Consider the following 21,132-nt stretch of genomic DNA (forward strand, 5'->3'; position numbering starts at 1 on the left):
CAGAACAGTTTCTGGCCCCAATCTACCTGAGCAGACTTACTTACCATCGGCCTGTCCTCCTTCGCACATTCTCTCCTCCCAGCATCCTGCTCTGTCATCATTTCCTTTCTTCTCCCAATCTCTGCTACAAAACCCTGGTTTCCCATGATTTTAGGCCCTCAGCTAATTAAATATATTGGGATATGACAATGAGGTTTATTTGGGTTGAATCATGCTTCCCCCATTCATATATTGAAGCCCTAGCTGCCAAAACCTCAGAATGCGACTATTTGGAAATAAGGTCTTTACAGAGGTAATCAAGTTAAAATGAGGTCATTAGGGTGGGCTCTAATCCAGTATGATTAGTGTGCTTATGAAAGGGAAATTCAGCCCCAACGCACACACACACACTCACACACAGGATCTTGTGAACATCAAGACAGAGATTGTAATGATGTATTTACAAGCCACAGAATACCAGACACTGGCACCATGGGGCAGATTCTAACTCTCAACCCAAAGGGAACTAAACCTGTGGTCAGCTTGATCTTGGACTTTGGGACTCCAGAATTGTGAAAAAAAGAATTTCTGTTTTTTAATCTTTCATGTTTGTGGCACTTGGCTATGGCAACCTTAGGAAACAAATGCAAAGTTAAACAGCTTATTTCAGTGCAGATTTTTCAGTTTTTAATATGTTAATGCATCCTCCAAATCTCCAGGAAGGGTTAGAGTATCCAGAACCTATTTGATAACAAAATTTTCTCCCCCTTGCATTGCATGGAGATTGGTGTTCTGATGAACACACTTTTGGGGGATACTGAAATAGGATTACTTAGGATTCCCAACTTAGCTAAGGTGTTAAGGTGGAGAACATGCAATGAATGAATGAGTGAACAAACTCGCCATAAGTCGTGAATAACTAACAACCACTTAACATTCCTAGAACATTCTTCTCCACAAAGTGAATCTATACTTGGCAGACTTTTAGGTTCTGTGGACAAGTGTGAAGAATTGCCATTGGTGAGAGAGTAAGCTCTTGGGGTGACAAGATGGTTAATTCTTTTATCTGTAAGTTATCAATTTGACCTAGGACCAGTTTTCTAATTGGCAAGACCCAATGCAAAGTGAATATGTTGAATCCCCTGTTCATAAATTTAAAAAAATTTCAAAACAGTGACAGCAGAGCATTAAACCTAGCTCAAGACACTTGTAAGCATGCATCCCTGATTGAAGGTATAGGTCTTATACTTATGAAGTCCCTTCTTTCTTGACTGAGCCAACACAATCCTTTACAATCTTGCATTACTGTCTGTCAGTTCATAAATAGCATTTAGACTATTCCTGTGTTGGAGGTCCCTAAGACCACCCAGAATTGATGGTTCTCTAGGAAGCCTAAAAAGACTAATATTTAAGTTATACTCTTGGTGATGGTTTTTTATAGTGAAATTAGATAAAACAAGAGCAGAAAGGGGAAAGATCCATGGAGCAAATTCCAGAGGAAACCAAGCCCGAGATTCTTCCAGAAGAACCACACAGGATATGCCTAGTTCCTCCAGCAATGAATTGTGACAACACATGCAGTGACAATGAGGGACACTCATCAGGGACATGGAATCCAACGTTTCTATCAGCTGCTGGTCCTATAGTCACCTTCCTAGCTCAGGCCAGATTTTAGCCTGCCAGAAGGAAAGTGAATGCTTGACATAAACATATTATCCTCACAAATTGCTTAGGCATGACACGTCATTCTTAACAGGAAATGATGAAAATCCTCTTGAAATTAAAGTTCCCAGACGCCAGTCAATGGTCAGCCTTTCGAGGAGTCCTACCTATGGTCACCAGCTTCGGGTCTGCTGTGTCAAATCTTCACTGCAGAATTCTAAAGGTGAGTTTCTAAATTTCACATTTTGCTAATGAGTATTTACACCAACAGGAAATAGTGAATTCAGACATGAGTCAATTTCCCAGAACTCTTCCCGCCCACTCATGCTGAGTGGAAGCACTTGCAATGAATTTCTGTGGCTGATGTGTGATAAATTTAAGTTGAATTCTCTAATAAGCCTATAAAAGATGATAGACAATAAGTGTCAGGTATTTTGTGAAGAAGCTTTCCATCTCTGCTTCTACAATTTACTTGAGCATGAGATGAAAATGAGAGTTCCTTTTACCTGTTTTAGAAACATTACGTTCCAGCATGTTGGAGATGGCTGAGGTTCTCCCTTGCACAAGTCCAAGCCTGCTTAGTATCCAGAAATGAGTTTCTTTTGGGGGCACTCAATCCTCATTCACTGCAGAGCACCTTGTTATGAGGAATAGCAGCCCTTTCTCCTTCCAGCTAAGGAGACCTAAACTCTCCATACTAAAGTGAAATGGACCAAGCCACTTCTGAGTTAACCTTCCAAGGATATTAAATTTTGACAAGGGACAATAATAATATCAAAATTCTCCAAATTATCTACATTTTTATTTATCCAGATTGTGTTTGATCTTGATTGATTCACGGGAGGTTACTACCTTAGTATACAATCAATGGAGCAATTAGACATTCACCAATCACTTTCAAATAAAAATTAATATCTAACATTTGGCAAGCTAATGTTATAGGGGATATAGAATATTAAAATGTGGGGTTTGCCTTTCAGAATATCATGAATCTTGGAGAGACAGTGTATGGGAAGTAGCTTGCGCTGAGACCTTGGCTCCTTGTCTAGGAAACTGGGGAGCATTGGACAAGTCACTAGACAGCTCTGACCTTCAGTTTCCTCATCTGCTCAATGAGAAAAATATCTCCATCCAGAATAGCTATAAGAATCAAATAATGTAATTGAATTCATGTGGAAGTGGTTGATAAACTATAAATTGTGTGTGTGTGTGTGTATTTAAAGAATAAGTGGAAGTGACTGCGCTTAAGAAAACCAGCACGTTTAATAAATGGTGGCAATAACCCAGCCCATTATGGGGAGCAGTTACTGTCATCGCCTGCATCTCTGATGACACAATTAACTTAATTAACACATACCTCTCTGGCGAGTCTGCTGAAATAACACTTTTCCTTTCATATGGCCCAGCCTTGCCAGCAAGGCATCTCCAAGTCATGCATCTTCCAAGAAGGGAGGCCAGAGTGTTAAATGGCTTTGAACTGGCATACAAAAAACAAAACCCAGAATTCCAGGATATTCACATTGTTAACAGGTCAAATTACATAGAGACGTATCAGAGACTTCACCAGTATCCCACAGAATAGGGCAGTGGCCAATGCAGTAGGGTGAATTGGCTATGACCCCATAAGGAAGCTGGTCTCACCAACTCCAGAATGACTTCCAGGATGGCATGCTGTTCTGCATGAGGAGGAGACTATGGCCTTTGTTCTGTCATGAGAGTCACAAGGGTTTTGACAAATGGGTCTGGTTCTACATGAGGAGAAAATCTGAAGTGGGGCCACTTGGTCTTCTATTAAGCTTGAGTGCTGCTCAGGGCTGGAAGGGGATACTTGGGATTAAGGGAGAGCCACCTCTATTCTGGAGATCTTTCACTTCACCCCAGCTCTTCAGAGTGGTTGTAAATCTCTCCAGAATGTTCTTTGTATGCTGTTACCCTCTCTTCTCTCTTTCCAATTCAGTTCAAGCCCAAGAATCCAGTTCATTCTCTATCTCTCCGCTTACCTCTTCTGACTCTGGGTGGCATTATTTTCATTTCCATTCATGCTAACAATTCATCCCATAACCTTTTACAATATTATTTTATTTTTTAGATATGTAACTCATCAATGCGATTATATTTTCCTTCAGAGCCTACATTCTGTATTACTCAAAGCAACCTAGCAGAGGGCTAGTTTATGATAAACTCTCAGTAAATAATTGTTAGTTTAATTTATTTTCCTTTCTTTCTCTTCTTTCACTGGAACTTGGATGGCCTAATTCCACAAGATTGACTATATGTATTGGAGACCTAATGCAATAGTGACAAACAAGAGAAGCTTGGCTCTCCTTTGATAGTTTGGGGGTGGAAGATCCAAGATGGGCAGATAGCTTGCTCCAGGAGCTCCTCCTGTGACTCAGGTCCCATCATTCTTGTCCCTCTGCCATCTCCAGTTGTTAGTCTCACCTGCCCCGTTGACTGTCACACACCAAGCAGCACAATGAAAGACAACAGAGTAAGGGAGCTCCTCGGAGATTCTTGACATCGTAACTGTCGTATCTTAATCATCAGATCCTGGAAACATGACCACAAAGGCTAGGGCCTCTGAGTGACCAGATGTCCAAACGAAAATTAAAGTATCAGTTCTATAAAGCAATGGTTTTCAAAGTTCTTAACCATGATTTACAATAAGAAATGCATTCTACATGACAATCCAACACAGGCAGCCTACACATACAGAAATTAGAAGATTTTTCAAGCAACACTTAACCCTTACTTTGTGTAATGCATTTTCATTTTTATAAAATGAAAGTTGTTTATGACTAACGAATGGAGCATATTTTGCAATTTGAAAGTCGTTATTATAGAAAGATGAGAGAAGAGACCTTGGGGGGTAGTGCATATAATTTACCTGCATTCTTTGTGGTGTCTATCATATTACTAGCAACTGGATACATACAAGAAAAAAAATACATCAGCCAAATAAATCAGTCCATGAATTAATCAAACAGTCAATGAAACCTTAAAGGATACAGGTGAAATCTCTACTAACATCTGAGATGAAAATAATTTGAAGGCTGGGGAGGACTTTTCATCAAGAGATCCTCTGAGGATGCAGAGAGAAGAAATCTGCTTTCTTTTCTGTGGGCTATATATAGACAGAACACACACACAAATATTCATCCCATTGATCTGTCTGTATTTTAAGCTTAACAGATAATTTAGATCAAAACCAAATTGATCTCATTTTAATTCTTTGTCATGGCCTCCAATTTATGAACTATGTCAAGGGCAACCTCATATATTCATTGCAATACTGTATCTTCTAGACTGTCCGAAATTACTTTTGTGCTAAAGTAATCTATATAACAGATTTGTCATTCCTTCTATATACTTCAAATTTGAGGAAAACCTCATATTGTGTGATGTGTTTTCCTTGACAGTTTCAACTGAATTTGTCAGATTTTTGACAGGAGAAAATCAAACCAACATCTCTAAGAGCATTACATTGTATTTGTTTGCAGAGAAACAGTTTTGGATGAGTCTGAAATGACTTTTAAATGATGTCACATCATTTAAAATAGGCCCTAAATCCTTTGTGCTACAAGCACCGTTGGCTTAATTAGCTCTGGTGGGGTTTCATCACTAATTGAAAGCTAATTGTGTTAGTGGGCTCATACTCCAGCGCTTTGAGAGATTTGGGTTTTGGTAAACAGTGCATTGTCATGGCATTTATTGCAATTGCTGTATAGGGGCATGACTAAGACAGGCTGTGTGACAGAGTCTTTCACTATTGGAGCCAGGGCCTCCGAGCGAGCTGCTCTCACCCAAGTTTGGGGTCCCCTTTGCTACTTCCCTGCTTCATCACTGCTGGGAGAGGCCCCAGCCCACCACTTCAGACCTACCGAGCGTCAACAGAAATCAGAAGTTTTTACTATCTTAAAGGCCTGCTAAAAGGCTTTTGAAGAAATGAGTCAGTGTTTTCAGTCTTGTTTTCATTCCATGTCCCAAAGCTCATCCTGATCGGCATCTGTGTTTGCTGCCTCCAGAGAGAGAGAGAGGCTAATTACTGGACAAAGCTGGGGATTAAGCTTCCCTCTGCCCTTATGAAGGAAAAGTCCCTCTGGAATGGGGGTTTAGGGCTTATTAGGAGAGTGGTGGAGAGAAAAGGTGTTTCCACTGTATAACCCTTCCCCGTCCTCTCTGGTTATAGGACTAAAATGTACAGGGCTTTTAATCCAGCACCTTTGGCAATAGCTAGAAAAACCTTCCAAGTCCCCTGAAGATAGGGCATCTTTTGCCATATATTCAAGCAATAAGACATGACAGGCACTTTATTTCATCGGGTCTGTACACCTTGAATGCATTTTGTGGCATAAGGCCAAAGTACAAATGACTTCAACTCTCATGGAATGCAATATTCTTTCACAAATGCATTAAGATCCTTGCACTGGCTTATTAGTACTAAGACATGAAAATTACTTGAAAACTAAGGAGGAAGAGAGGTTTCTTAAAGATAGGTTCCTAGGGGTCACCACCTTGACAGCCAATAAGAAGCTTCCATTTGCTAATAATGTTCAAAAGACACCTCTTAATATAGTCAGACTGGAGAAGGTTCTGAAATCTGAGTGTAGCTAACTCTTCCTGTATTGCCAAAGGGCAGATGTTGGAGAGTGGCATTGCAAGGTGAGATGCATGTCAGCTTATAGGTCCCCTACCCCCTGCCTTCCGGGTATGGATAATTATAATTTTCTCATTTTCCTGAAAGATTGCCCATGACTTGTATGTTTATAAAAGAAGTTTTAATACTTATAGGTCAATTTGGTTTTGAAAAACCTGCCTTTGAGGGAAGGCTCCTTAGTAGTTGTAACCTGGATTTTCTCAAACTTCTCTCCCAGAGAGACACACATTTCTAGATAATTAGAGAACTTCAGGTGGGAATGTTACTTTGCCTCTGGCTTTTATGCCTTAAAATATGACCTAAGGCAACCTACCATTTATCAGAAATGAAATATGTCATATGTTACTATTAAAGTGAACCAGAAAAAGAGCATTCTATTACAATAATGGGTTTTGTTTAAAAAAAAAAAGTAAATGTCAAATCCCCAAAGGAATAATACATATGTGATACTATTATTGGAATAGCAATACCAGTAATTGCATGAGGGACTTCTATCTAGTATTGTTCATACAGTGAAGAAATTTTATGTAAACCTTTCAGTAGAATTATTCTGTTAGAGAAAAATGAGAAACAGCATCATTATTTGTGCAATCAATGTACATTTATGGGGGGGGTGACAGCATGTCAGCTATCATTCTAAATGCTGGAATGCAAAGAAAGAAAAAGAAAGACTAGAACATCTTTCTGCATTCAAGGAACTCACATTCCAGTTGAAGACAGAGATCTAGCAACCAAGTACATTGCGATGTCACAACAGTTAAAAATTCTAACAACCAGGAGAGTGCTTTGCAGAGAACATTTCATTCTGGCAAGAGAGTCTGCTATCCTTAGTGGCCTTTTAGAATTGATCTGGAACTTAAAATAGCAGGATGAAGAGCATGTTAGGCAGATGGAACAGCATGGGCAAAGGTGTAGCCGTAGTAAAAAATGACACATTCAAAGTTTTGTGTAGCTACAGAGGTCAGCCTTTCAAACTGTCTCATGTCAAATACTTGGACCAGTTTGAGTTGAAGAAAATTAAGGGATTTTCAAACAATATAATTTTATAAAATGAATGTATTTTACATTATACTCTATAGGGCCAAAGCAATGAGACTAGGAGACACAATACTGCGTGGAATAAAAGTGTCATTCTCATCATGACTCATCTGTGAACTCAGGAAAATACACTTACATCAAGAAATGCAGGAAAATTGCTCACTTCACATGCTTATGGGTGGATTGAACCTAATTTTGCAGCATTAACGCAAAATTTCTCCGAGAAAACATGTCACCAAGGATGGCAGGAACCTTTATAATTGTTAATAATATTTGTTGCTGCGATGTCACCTTTCATCCTGAGATCAGTGCTGTGCACATGGGAACAGATAAGCTCCAGAGAAACAGAGATAATACAAATATAGTAAGTCAACCGCATTTCTATCTTCCACATTCCAAGGTCTTTTCAGCTCAGTAGCTGAAAAGGTGTATTTTTCTCACCTGTAGAAGTTGGTGGATATGGTTATAAAGCAGTGATTTTTTAAAAAGATTTATTTTTATATATTTATGCATACAAGAATGAGGGTGTAGGCCACAGGTCTTGGGGGGCCGGGGGGAGAATATTCACCGAAGACAGAGTGGGGAGCAGAACAGGCAAATCTACTGAAATACACCGCCGAGAGGATCAGTGGGTGAGACAGGAGAGGTCTGCTGCACCATGTGGGTAGCTCCCTGGCTGGGGGAATTGAACTCATGCTGCAGTGGATGCTGATAGCTTGATAGTGCTGAGACTTAACCCCTTGCACCACCAGGGAGGCATAGTGTTCCTAGGGAGATGAGCTTTTGGACACATCCATCCCCTTTCCTTGGTTTCTTTGCTGATTTCATTCTGAGGACACACCAGCAATGACTGAGAATCTTCATGGATTCTTCAACTTCCTCAAGAGATTAACATGCCATTGTCACCATCATCATCACAACAACAACAACAACAGCTACTAACACTTATAATACACTCACTTTGTACCTGCACTATATTATTCTTCTAAGAATTTGATCTATTCCCAAGGTTAATTCCACACCAATATTATAGGGTAGCTCTGTGCAATAGAACTTTCTGTGATGATCTATGTGTTCCAAGTTTCTGCCATCCAATACCGTAGCTACTGGCCACAGAAGGCTAGTGAGCATTTGCATTGTAGCTAGTGCTATTGAGGATATGCATTTTAAAAATATATTTATGGTTAAAATTTATCAAAATAGCCACATGACTACTGACTTTGGAAACTAAATATTTTAAAATAAGTCCAATAGTCTTCATGTGGAGAACTTTTTATTCCAGCCTTCAGGTAAACATTTAATTCATATGTTGGCCCTTTGCATTAAAACCACCTCCCCAGGGCTACTGTGTCTTGTGTGTGACAATATGTGAATAAAATTACATGTGAGTAAAAAAAGCGATTAGAAGACTAATGACATCTATGTAACTTAGATGTTACCCTTGCTAGAAAAAGCGACATAAGTAGCCCTTGGTTTGAACCATCTGTAGCCAAAAAGTAACATATGTTTGCTTTGTTTACTCAACAACCAAGTGTAAACTGATACACCGAACAAGAAATCCCTGTATGGTATGAGATTCTGTATGTGTGTGTGTGTGTGTGTGTGTGTGTGTGTTGGGGGGTGTGTGGCCTGATGAGGGCGTCAATCTCTTCCCTGCCCCCTGAGGAACATGTGCACAAGCGCCGATTGGTGGGGTGTCCTCGGGCTGGGGGCGCACACAGAGGCAGAGACGCTTCCAACAATGACCCGCTGGCGAGCGAGCCCCCGCCACAGCCCACGGCGCGCCTGGCTGGTGTGTAGTTGAATGCAAAGCTACCCCCCGCCCCCCAACTCTCCTTTCTCCGCCTCTTCTCCCCGCCCTTCCACCGGGTCTCAAACTTCAACCCATACCGTGCCCTTTTCAATTAACCCCCCTCGATCAAAATGAGCATTTCTTTTCTTTGCTCAGCAGCCCATTGTCTGGTGTGATAGATTTGCAGATTTGACAGCTGGGCTCACTCAGACTTGATGCAAACTCCCTTTCTCTGAGAACGAACTTGGACATCTGCAAAGATCCCGAACACTGAGCTGCAGGACAGCAGCTGCTCCCCGGCCCCCGAGGCTGTTCCCCGGCCCTTCTCTGGCCGGAGCGTGGACTTCGGTGCGGTGCTGGGGCGTCCCCGGCTGTCGGGAAGGGCGCGCGCGTCCCAGCGGCGCAGGGCTCCATCCCGCGCCCCTGCGAACGCGTGGTCCCAGGGATGGGGTGGGGGGCAGTGCATGCGCTGGGCTTTTCAAATTATTGTTTTACAATTCACTCGAAACAGCCAAGATGGAGGTCAGCGGATCATTTCCTAAAACCAGATCTGACGCGTTAAAAATGCAGCGGGCCTGAGGCAGCTTTTGTCTGCTGGGCGACCTGGAGGAAAGAGGCAGAGACCGCGCGAGCCAGTGCGGGCCGCGGGCGCCGGCGGGGGGAGGGCGGGCTCCTCCCGCGATCGCGGCTCTGGGGACCTGGGTCTGAGTGTGTCTTTCACGCGCTAAGTCTTAAGTCACAGCCGCGAGAGGCGTGGGGAAAACTTTGTGTTGGGAAGAAGGTTACGATTGCAGTAGAACGGAAGAGAGAATCCTTGTGCATTGTGTCCTTTTGTGTTTGTGAGTGTGTGTGCGTGCATGCGTGCGTGTGTGTGTGTGTGTGTGTGAGAGAGAGAGAGAGAGAGAGAGAGAGCGAGAGAGAGAGGAGCGAGGCGAGAGCGCGCGCTCCGGGGCGCTAGCGGCGGTCCTCTGCATAGCGCTCCGCGTCCTGCGCGCGCGTGCGGGGTCCGGCCCCGGGTCCCACAGCCCACGAGCGGGCTCCTCTGCGGCGCCGGTGCGGGAGAGCATCCGAAGGGACCGGTGGGAACAGGAGCAGGCGGAGGGTCCTGTGGCTAAAGCCGGCCTTGGAACGCGCTCCCCTCGCGCAGCTTCCAGTACCCATTAGCATCCCTCTACCCGGCATCCAAGCCGGGGACTCTGCTGGGAAATCGTCCGGGCCCAACCCGGTCCTCCCATCTCTCCAAGGTTACCGCATCTTTCTTCCTAGGGCACAGAAGGGAGCCCAGAAAGGGAAGGAGGAGGCGGGGCACCCCAAAGAATAAAACAAACAAATAAACTGGCTCCATTCTGGAGCTGGGCATAGTCGGTCGAGTCCAGGTTGGTGGCGTTTGGAGACAGTTTTCTCGTCCTGTCCTTTTGGAAACCCAGGGCGGCTTTCCCGCTGCCTCTTCCCCTCGTGCACGCACCCCTCAACTTTGGGGCCCGGGGGCGCAAGGCGTGCGGGGCTGCACCTGCCCAGGCGCGCGGGGGCTGCGGGCCGGAGCGCTCGCCCGAGGCGGCGGCGTGGACGCGCCGAGTCGCGGCCCCGGTGTGTGTGCGCCGCGCGGCGCCGACGCCGGGGAGGGCGCGGAGGACCTGCGGCGACTAGGGGCGCCCCAGGCGGGTTTCGGCCCCAGCCTTGGCAACGGTCCCCCTCGCTCGGTTGCACTGGAAAGGGGTCGGGCAGCGAGGGAGGGAGCCGGCGACGCGGGACGGCGATTGGCGGCTCGCGCGGGGAGGGCCGGCGGCCGGGCGGGCGAGCCGGGCGAGGAGGGGCGGCGAACTTGCAGCCGCGAGAAGGGGCTCTCCCCGCGCCCGGGCTGGCGTGAGCGCCGCCGCCGAGCGCTTGGGCTCCGGGCAGCGCCAGGTCCCTCGCAGCCCTCGGAAAGTAATGTTATTTATTCGCCTGCATTCAGCCTCTTGGGCTGGATCCCATAGACGCCCCGTTGGACTTTGGGCGCCCGCGTCTGACCTCTCCAGCCCCTATCTTTCCGGTGCAGGCGGCTCCCCGGAATACACGCATATGCACCCCTCGCGCCCCCGCCCCGCGCTCGCACCGGAGTAGGGGTGGGTCCTCCGCCGGGCGCTGAAAAGTCCCCCCAGGCTGGAGCAGGGGAGGGGAGAGGGGCGGGGGACGCTCCCGCGCTCTCGGCTCTCGTTTCAAAGCGCAATCTTCCTTCCAGGTTGGGTCGGACCTGAACCCCTAAAAGCGGAACCTCCTCCCGCCCTCGCGCCAGCCGCGCGTCAGGAGCTGAGTCGCCGGCGGAGGTGGCGGTGGACGGGCCGGGAGTTTCCTCTCGCCCTGGATGGAGCTGAACTTTGGGCGCCCGGAGCAGCGCGGCCGTCCGGGGATCGCTGCGTGCTGAGCTCCCTCGGCGAGACCCAGCGGCGGCCCGGGATTTTTTTGGGGGGGCGGGACCAACCGCGCGCCGGCACCATGTTCCTGGCGACCCTGTACTTCGCCCTGCCGCTCCTGGGTAAGTCGAGGCCGCCGCTAGCTTTTTTCTCTGAGTCTTTGTAAGGGGCGCTTGCGGCAGCCCTACCCGCCCCCCACACCCGCAAATTGCGGCGCGGGTGCCTTGTGCGCGAAAGGGCGAAGTTTCGTTTTGGGGAAGGGGCTGTGGAGTCCTCGACACCCCGGGCTGGGAGGCGGTGACGGCGCGGCGCTCGCCCGCAGCTTTCCTGCTGGGCTTTTATTTTCTGTGGTTTCTAATGAGCCAGCCTGGCTGGGCATGAAGGGATCCGAGCAATCCAGCCTCAGACTCAGCGCTCCTTGCGCGTCCCGGGGAGGAGGCGGAGGCCCGGCGGGCAGGTGGGGTGTGGACCAGCACTGGGTCGGGAGAGTAAACTTCGAAGGGAAAACTTCCCCCACACCCCCGTCCCCCAAGAGCGTCTGGGTGCTCCCCGCCCGGCGAGCCTCGGACCGAGGAGCTGCTGCGCCGCGCAAAGCCTGCCGCACTATTTGGAAAGCTCCCCTCGGGCTTCGGGCAGGCTGGGGGGATGGCGAGATTGGAACTGGGGGGCGTGGGAGGGCGGCTGCGGAGGCCGAGCAGCGGTTTCAGTCGGGCGGCCCCAGCCGCTGGGACCCGCGCGCACTACGGGTTGCGCCGGCTGCCCGGCAAAGCGCAAAAAGCCCTCCAGCGTCTCCGGTCTAAGGGGACTGGGGATGGGAGGCAGAGGACTGGGGGAGCTGGGCGGCTGTAGGTCCAGGGCGCGAGCTGCATCCCAGGCCTGGGTGGGGGGCGGGGGCGCGGGTCCGGCCCCTGCGCCGGGCGCCCCAGCAGCCTGACCAAGCCTTCCCCTCCGCGGGCAGGGGAACCGGGGCGTCTTTGCAACTGCGCTCACGCGCCTGCCTCCACCCGCAGACGTGCTCCTGTCCGCCGAGGTGATCGGCGGGGACCGCCTGGACTGTGTGAAAGCCAGCGATCAGTGCCAGAAGGAGCAGAGCTGCAGCACCAAGTACCGCACGCTGAGGCAGTGCGTGGCGGGCAAGGAGACCAACTTCAGCCTGACGTCCGGCCTGGAGGCCAAGGACGAGTGCCGCAGCGCCATGGAGGCCCTCAAGCAGAAGTCGCTCTACAACTGCCGCTGCAAGAGGGGCATGAAGAAGGAGAAGAACTGCCTGCGCATCTACTGGAGCATGTACCAGAGCCTGCAGGGTACGCGCCTGGCCGTCGCCCCCCTCCTGCCCCCAGCCCTCCTGAAGGCAGCCGGCCCCTGGGCCCCGGGTCTGGCTGACCTCATCCTCCACTCACTTCTCCCCAGCTGCAGAAAGAAGACCTTTCATTGGCCCCCAGGGACAGCAGCAGCTGGTGTTTGCTGCTTCCCAAGCAAGCATTGTTGGGGCCTGTTTGTTAGAAAACCCACGAGGGGTTGGGGGACACCCCCAGGACCCGGCTGACCTCTCTGAAACTTGGTCAGAGCCACAGACTAGAAACCCATTAAAAGTCCCACCTGAGACCCTCGACTTCCCTCCCGAGGAGAGCCTGCCTGAGGCTTTAGCTCACTTCACAGACTAATGCTACAAAGACTTGCTCTTCGCCTTGCCTGGAGTTTACCCTTTTCTTCTTCCCTTCTAGTTATTCTGAGTTAAGCTAAAGAATTAAGTATGAAAGGTCCAGTAGAATCCGTTGTGTCTCCCCCTCCCCTCAACACACAACCTGATCAAAGGCACATGTGTGGAAAACCATTTGTCATCTTCTCCATTAGCTGAGTCGTGAACCAGATGGTGTGGTTCAACCTTGGTTAACACAGTAGTGGCTCACAGAGAGAAAGGCCCACTTGTCACAGCCATCCTTTCCAGAGGGAATTTTTCGGTCTGTGCTCCAGAGGTAGCTCGTGTTGGTAAATCTAACACAACATCAGCACATTCATTCTGACGAGCTGAGACTTAACGCTGAAAATTTGTAATACACAGATTTGACCTCTCAGCTGCCACTTCCTCCAGAACCTATTAAAGAAAACCTCTTTCAGAGACTTGACTGTTTCATAGCCAGGGGTACCTGCTTTTTGACTGCATGCCGTGTTTTGGGAGCAAAGAAAACAGGGCCCTCTTTGGGACCACCTTTCTACCATTGGCTCCTGGAGGCAAGCTGGGTTTGTGACGTCACTGGCTCCTTCCTCTCTGATTTCATTCCTTTGCAAAGAGTGGGAGAGTTTTCTGGCAAGAGCAGGCTGGGTTGCTCTCCAATGTTTTCATGGCACTCTGGAGAGCAAGGACAACAACGGCAGGAATGAAAAGAAATAACCACAGCCAAATAGAGGCATTTGAGATCTTTGAAAGTTTCAGCATCTTTTTTTTTTTTGTTACACAATCATACCATAATTAGAATTCAGATTCAGTAACAAAAACTGCCTGAAACGTGTCTATTTTCCATATCTGAGCCTAATCTTTCTGTTGTTTTCAGGAAATGATCTGCTGGAAGATTCCCCCTATGAACCAGTTAACAGCAGATTATCTGATATATTTCGGGTGGTCCCTTTCATACCAGGTAAGCAGATTTATACTTCCACTCTGGTGCCTTTGCCTGCTTGAAATCTCTTGGCTTGCCTTCTCTTGGGCTCTCAAATAGTGTATAAGTAGATAGTTGAATGGCACAGTGTTTCTGGGAAGTTAGCAAGAGGAGGATGATAATGAAGAGGCAAAATGCCTAGAGATGATTGTGTGACTTGAAAGTAATTCTAAATGAAGTAATGTGGCGTGGTGGTTTGGAAGAGGCTGGAGGGAGGTGACTGAGTCGAATTTTGTTTTGCATGAAAATGATTGGCCAACTCTTGCAAAGGGAGTGCCACTTCTGTCTGTAGGTGGCAATCGAATCCCCTTCTTGCTGTATACCTCCTGCATAGCATCTCTGAAACCGGATCTGTTCAGATGATGCCACATACTTTACAAGACATCTGAAGATCATCTTCAATGGATGAAGAATTTTGGATAGACTCACTTGTCTCCTTTTGAGTTAACAATTCTTTAGTTTCTTTAGTTTCTCCTGAACAAGTATATGCACATATAAGAGAATCCCTAACTGCCTCCGTGGCCCTATAAAAAGTAATCTTGCTTATCCAAAGTTTATTTTGTCTTGCTTAGCAATTCTACGTTTGGTTTGGACGTGAACTTGGTTTTAAAATGAAGTTTTTCATAACATCTGCATTTAGACCACCTCATCTATAATGAGCAAGGCAGTAATTTCTCTTAATGACATACAGATTCCAGACTGACCTTGTCTTTATTTGTTTACAGTTCAAACATTTTCTCAAGTACATAGAGTCATCACAAATGACATGTTCTTGGTGGTTAAACACAGTGGTCAGTGTTGAATTGGACATGATAGTTTGTTACTGGCGAGAGTGTTCTAGTGTTCCAAATATTTTGTTTTCCTGTAGAAAGCCACAGAGCCAAGGGAATATGGACTGCTATTATGTGAGGTTGGATTAGACATCCATCCATTGGGTACCTACAACCTTTTAGCCATTTTGGCAGTGAGCCAGACAGATGTCGTCCTACCCTCATGAATCTTAGAGACAGTCAGCAATTGACATTTATTAAGCCCTTCTTATAAGCCACACACTGTGTTAAGAGCTTCACATCATTAATTTATATAATCCTCATCAAGTGCTGCTTCGGTATTATTGTTTCCATTTTAGAGATGAGGCAATTGAGGCAGTGTGGAATTGAGAAGCCAGCCTAGGAATCACCAAGCTCCTAACTGATGGAACCAGAATTTAAACCCATGTTGGACTGAGTCTAAGCTTTTGGAGCATCTGCCTCTTGGTGCTGAGAGTGTGGTCCTTAGACCAGCAGCCTTAACATCATCAGGGAGTTGGGACAGAGATCTCAGGCCTCATCTGCTGAATCTGAGTTTGCAGTTTAAGAAAAGCCATGGACTGGGTGCTTCATAGGCACAGGGAGGTGGAGAAGCATTCCTGTTTGTTCAGAGGAAGTGTGTGTGTGTGTGTGCGCATGCATGCGTGTGTGTGTGTTTCAGAGGCATCCATATATTATCCTGAATAATGTCCATAATTTCTACCCCCAGTCCCTACCAGTGCACTCTCTCCCCTTGCACAGGCAGGTCAGTGGCTCAGGCAGTGAAGGAGAGGTGCACAAGGAAGAGTGTGTGACCCTCTGGGCTCTCAAGGGAACAGGTCTGTAGAACTAAGGTGGGAGTGGCACATGCGATACCGGTAGTGAACCTGGATTTCCTAGTGCCTTTGAAGGGCAGTGGCCCTTACCTGCTGCCTCTCCCACAGGACTCTTACTCCTCAGTTTAAAGGATATACACCTCCCATGGACAGTGGGCACAAGAAAGTGGGGTTTTCATTTCAGGACCTCTGTGAGCTCCAGGACGTAAGCAGGCTCCTTTTCCCTTCTGCATCTCCCTTTCCTTGGCATAATGAGTCTGTTGGAGTAAATAACCTCCAGTCTCAAGAGTCCAGAATTCTCCAGGAGGTTGAAGCCATGCTGGAATTCCCCCACATAGGGACTTCTTCTTAGGACCCCTTCTTGTTGATTTTGCTCTGGCTTTTATGATAGCTATTAATCACAGCCCACCCACGGACAGGGCGTATTTACGTGTCTGTCTTTCCCACTGGAAAGTTAGGGCCTTGCTCATCTTGTTGGGTGTCTGCTGAGTGCGACACCCATGCTACTGTCCTTTCTTGGGTCACTGTGTCAGAATGGCTTGGTCATTCTTGGATACCACTGGTCGGTCCAAATTTCTTGACCAGTGTGGGAAGTTCTGCACGGGCCAAGTCCCCCTCCTTCATTTTTTGGTTGCCTCTGTCAGCCAGGTTTCTTTTCATAGTGAGCATGAGCCCGAGTTTATGAGCCCCGTCCTGCTCAGAACCCAGAAGTCAGAATGAATTACTTAGAGTGAGGAAGGCCTTGTCTGGATCTCCATCTTATATCTCAAGAGAATTGAATTTAGGTTCCAGCACTAATGAGCTTTGACCTCTGACAGCGCCTGTATGCCTTAAGTGGATACAGCAAAGCCAAATGGAGCCTTGAGAGGTTTTAAGTCATTGAATAATGCATATTATCCAGGTTGGCATTTGGAGCGTGGGGAAAGACAGAGGAGCAGGATGATAAATGTTGCTTTTCATGGGTTGAATCTGAGTTTCTAGAACATTTTCCGCCTTGAAAGCCTCTGAGGAAACCAGGACAACTGGGCCTCTGCCTTTTATAGATAAGGTAGCAATCAGAGTTTCCATATTTGGATTTCTCTGCCCAGTGTTTATCCACATACATTAAGTGTGAGCTGAATCCTTTCACGAACAAGACATGTTTGACATGCTGTACTTCCATGTTCTTTGGCCTCCTCAAACTGGGGCCATCTTTGTCATTGTTTATTTGATCACCGGTGAGCTATGATCCATAGCCTGGCTGCTGGCACAAGGAAGAAGAAAAATAAGGTAGGATCTAAAAATGGTCATCTCTGACCTGAAGCCTGAGCTGCAGAGGGGAAATCAGGAAGCCTCACCCGGGAGAACTGTGGTGGGGTTTGGAGGGCTTGCTCCTGTGGAAACTCAGTAGTGAAATCTTTGGTCTGTGAGGTACTTTGAAGGCCTGATAAGGTGTTTTTTCCTGTGGGTTGATGCCAGTGTGGATTTTAGGGGGCCTGAAACGTTAAGAATGTGGCAGTGAGCTGGAGGACTCAAAGGAAAAGAGTGAACCAGTGCAAAAGGGTGTCAGAGGAGAGGAGAGAAATAGCAGGGCACCCTGGGGTGGGAAGGCAGAGCTGTGTGGGTGCTGGGGGCCCAGAGGAAGCAGCCACCACGGGGTGCTCACCCCTCCTCTCCCAGCCACAGGGCTGCTCTTTAACCTCCATTCCACCTCACCCTTTCTTCCTCACAGAAGTTGACAAGTGGCAAGAAGTGATTTGAAATAGTGATTTGAAAGGAAGACAAACCTGTTGGTGATGTTTTCGGACTCTCCCGGAGAACAAAGCAGTGAGAGAGTTTGAAAGTGCAGTAGGTTTGAGGTTGGAGGATCTGAGAATGGACAGAGCCTCTCCAGGAAACAGGGCCCTGAGGTCTGACAGGATTGACCCAGAGGTTGCATTTTGTGGAGAAGAGTTAAGAGATGCCAGGCCTTCCTCAAATTTTTTTTTTTTAAGATTTATTTATTTATTTATACAAGCACTGGGTACAGTCAGAAGCACGGGAGGGTGAGAGAATTCACCAGAGCCAGAGCGGGGAGCAGAACAGGCAGACTGACGAAATACACTGCTGAGGGGAGCAGCGGGCGGCAGGAGAGGTCTGCGCGCCATGTGGGACCCTCGCCCGGCAGCTGGGGATCGAACTGGCACTGCAGAGGCTGCGGGCAGCTTTGCAGCCCAGCGCTCAACCGCTGCGCCACCAGGGGAGGCCCCTTCCTCGAATTTAATCAAAGTCAGTGGCTTTGGAGAAAAAGAATCAAGTGGGAAGATTGTGGGGGATGACTAAAGTCAGAATTTGAACAACCTAAATCTGATGTGGTAACAGGCACGCTCCTGCTTGCGCACCCGTTCCTGAGTTCTCAGAGTGACTTCCACCTGCCAAGGAAGCCATGGGGTCCCGTGCTGGGTCCCCCCCATATCAGGGAATGGTTTGCTTCAGGATGAGGTGCCCCTAAATCCCTTCTGAATCTAGCCCTTTTTTCTCAGTGATGCTGTCAATAATTAGCCATGTTTCACTTTTCTGTTTTAACGTCTTCTCATATTTAGGTCACTATTACAAAAAAGAAACTTTTCTTAAAAAATTGTACATGTTGAATAAGAGCTTTATAAGGTCACCCTCTGTCTTGTCAAATCATGACAAGAGAAAAGGGCTTGTAAATGCCAGCTAGGGGTGTCGGTAGCCCCTTGCTTTCCACTCTGCCGTTTGCAAGAGCTCTCTAATTGTGTTGGCTCCTCTGTATTTGAATGCCCTGTTGCTTCCTTGGTATCATTCTGGCACATATGGTAAACTCCCTGGCAGGCCATTTGCCCCCACTGTCCTTCTGCCCCCTCAACTCCTCTCCACTCAAGCTTGTTGAGCTAAACCAGGTGTTTCATGCAGATTCTTTGTTGCATGTTTGCACCTGGCTTTGCCTCTCTTTGGGAAGTTTCTATTCTTCAAGGCCAAGATCAGATTTCCTCTCCAAGGGCCATGCTGGAATTCCCCCAGATAGGCACTTCCACTTAGGACTCCTTCATGCTGTGTTTTGCTCTTGTTTTTATAATAGCTGTTAATCACAGCCCACAGACAGGATTTATTTATGTGTCTGTCTTTCCCACTAGAAATTAGGAACTTGCTCATTTTGTTGGGTGTCTGCACGCCACAGGCATCCTTCCTGGTGCTAAGCAGGGTCCTGTTAACCAGAGGTGGTTGGATACAGAGGAGGATCTTAAAGACCTCACCCAACCCTTTGCTTACACAGAATTGAAGCTCAGAGAGGGGATGTGGTTTGGCTGGGTCATACTGTTTGGAGGTAGCCTCAGGGACCTTGCCAGATCATGGCACTGCCTTAAGGGGGGTGGGGACAGACAGGAGAGGTCTGCTCGCCATGTGGGAATCTCCCTGGCCAGCCAGGAATTGAACCGGCACTGCAGAGGCTGTGGACAGCTTCACAGCGCTGCGCTCAATCCGCTGCGCCACTGGGGAGGCCCCCAAATCTGTGTTTCTAACTGAGATCTGCACCACTCTATCCGGATGTATCTCAGTTGCTTCAAATGGTGCATCCAAACCAGATGTCAGTATCTTTCCCTGTTCTCTTCCTGAGTCTCTTAGAGAATGTATTTTTCCAGTAATCTAAGTTATACACTTCGGGGGTCATCTCTGTCTCCTCTGCCAAGCTCAGTCCTTCAGCTGGACCCATTGCTAGATACCTGCAGGTCTTTGAATGATTCTCTCCTATTCCTTTAACATGTCCATCTCATTTCACACTTGAACTTTGCACTGGTCTTCTAGCTGACTCCCTGTTTCTCCCAATCCAAGCTGGCCTTTTCATAGCCAGGTCTTATCTTAGCACATTGGTACTTACAGGATGGACCTTGCTTCATCCAGCCTCCATACGAGATCTCCTACCAATCAACCTTTTATCTTTTGGCCAGGTGCTGACTCACCTATGCTCTGGCAGCTTCGTGCCCTGCCCCCATCTTTTACACCAGTGAAAGAATGTGCTCTGGAGTCCCCCAGCCTGGATGCATCCTCTCTTTGGCACTCACTTTATCTTGAGTAGATGGTTTGAGCTCACTGTGCCTCAGGCTCCTTGGATGAAATGGGATGATGATAATGCCTTCCTTCCAGGAATTTGCAATGTAAAGAAGCTAGGTGTAAAATACCTAGCACAGTGCCCGAAATTTACTTGGCCTCAATAAATACCAGTTATTTTTAATCTGCACCCAGGCCATGTTAGTGCTTGACTTACTCCTGAATCCAGACTGGGACTGTTTTCATCAGACGGTATCCTCTGATCATGGAACAGTGACTCCATGTCTTGACAGGGTCACAATCCTGAGCCTTCACAGGAAAACTAATCATAAACTACCTTAGACAAGAAATAAAAAATATATCCTCTGTGTAAAGGGCCCTGGAGGCAAGTCCTACCTCTTAATAAGTCAGTGTGAGCCTGAACTCGCCTTTAGGGAAGGTCTTCCTGATTCCTGCCCTTAACCCCCCCTGCTCTTGGGGGCTCCCCTATCCTTATGTTCTTTGACCAGAGGTGAGTTTGCTGCAGCTGGTAATCACCCAGGCTGGGAGCTCTTCCTGTGCTTAAGGATTCCTGTGATCAGCCTTTCCTTCTCAGCTTGACTGATTCCCATTCTTCTAACCTCTCCCCATAAATCTTCTTTCCAACGCCCCTCATAGCAGGAAGAATGACTGGTCCCCGAGAAGGGCATGCCTGAAACCTGGGAGATGCTTCCGACTCCCCAGGCTCTGCTAAATACACTTACATTTCACTTTCACAGACCACTACTTTTGGTCTTTATTCTTTCCCTGTCTGGCCCCTCAACAATCCATTTTCATAGTAAAACAATAAGAAATTACAAACAGGTGTAAAAGGAAAATACATTTTAAATGGTCCATAATCCCAACAACCAACAATAACCTCTGTAGACAAGTTGGTAGGAGCTTTTTAAGATCTTTGTTGTTGTTGTTAAATGTGAGTAGGTATACATATGTGTATATACACATCCATGTGCATGTATTTATGCATATATTGTATATTTAGGGGGGTATAGGGGCATAAAAGGGGGTCATGTATTTATGCATATATTGTATATTTAGGGGGTATAGGGGGCATAAAAGGGGGTCATAGGGTACACATACTTTCTTATTTGTTTTCCTGATGTCCTGTGGAGTCTGTGTCTTCTTATGTCACCAACTAGTTTCCAAAGGCAGATTTTATTACTTTGAGGAACTGTTGACCTCAAGAAGTTTCGTGAATAAAACAAGAGGTCATTTCAGTACCCAGATACTTATGGCAAAGACCTGAATACTGCAGCGAAGGC

General features: G+C 47.3%; 1 protein-coding gene across 5 annotated transcripts in view; it reads left to right on the plus strand.

Annotated features, from left to right (window-relative positions):
- Positions 1 to 9,275: 9,275 nt before the first annotated feature.
- Positions 9,276 to 21,132, plus strand: part of GFRA1 (GDNF family receptor alpha 1) — a 202,963-nt gene continuing 191,106 nt past the window's right edge. For 2 of the 5 annotated variants that reach the window (XM_054690497.1, XM_054690499.1), the window contains exons 1-4: positions 11,025 to 11,233; positions 11,350 to 11,643; positions 12,532 to 12,825; positions 14,074 to 14,157. In XM_054690497.1, coding sequence (XP_054546472.1) covers positions 11,604 to 11,643; positions 12,532 to 12,825; positions 14,074 to 14,157 — 418 coding nt within the window. In that variant the 5' untranslated portion in view covers positions 11,025 to 11,233; positions 11,350 to 11,603. Of the gene's footprint in view, positions 9,477 to 11,024; positions 11,234 to 11,297; positions 11,644 to 12,531; positions 12,826 to 14,073; positions 14,158 to 21,132 lie in introns of those variants that run through there. The other 3 variants (XM_054690498.1, XM_054690500.1, XM_037496780.2) reach the window with 2 other exon arrangements.

Source organism: Talpa occidentalis, unplaced genomic scaffold, assembly GCF_014898055.3.
Source record: "Talpa occidentalis isolate TD23 unplaced genomic scaffold, MPIMG_talOcc4v2.1 talOcc4.8, whole genome shotgun sequence".
Classification (NCBI taxonomy): domain Eukaryota; kingdom Metazoa; phylum Chordata; class Mammalia; order Eulipotyphla; family Talpidae; genus Talpa; species Talpa occidentalis.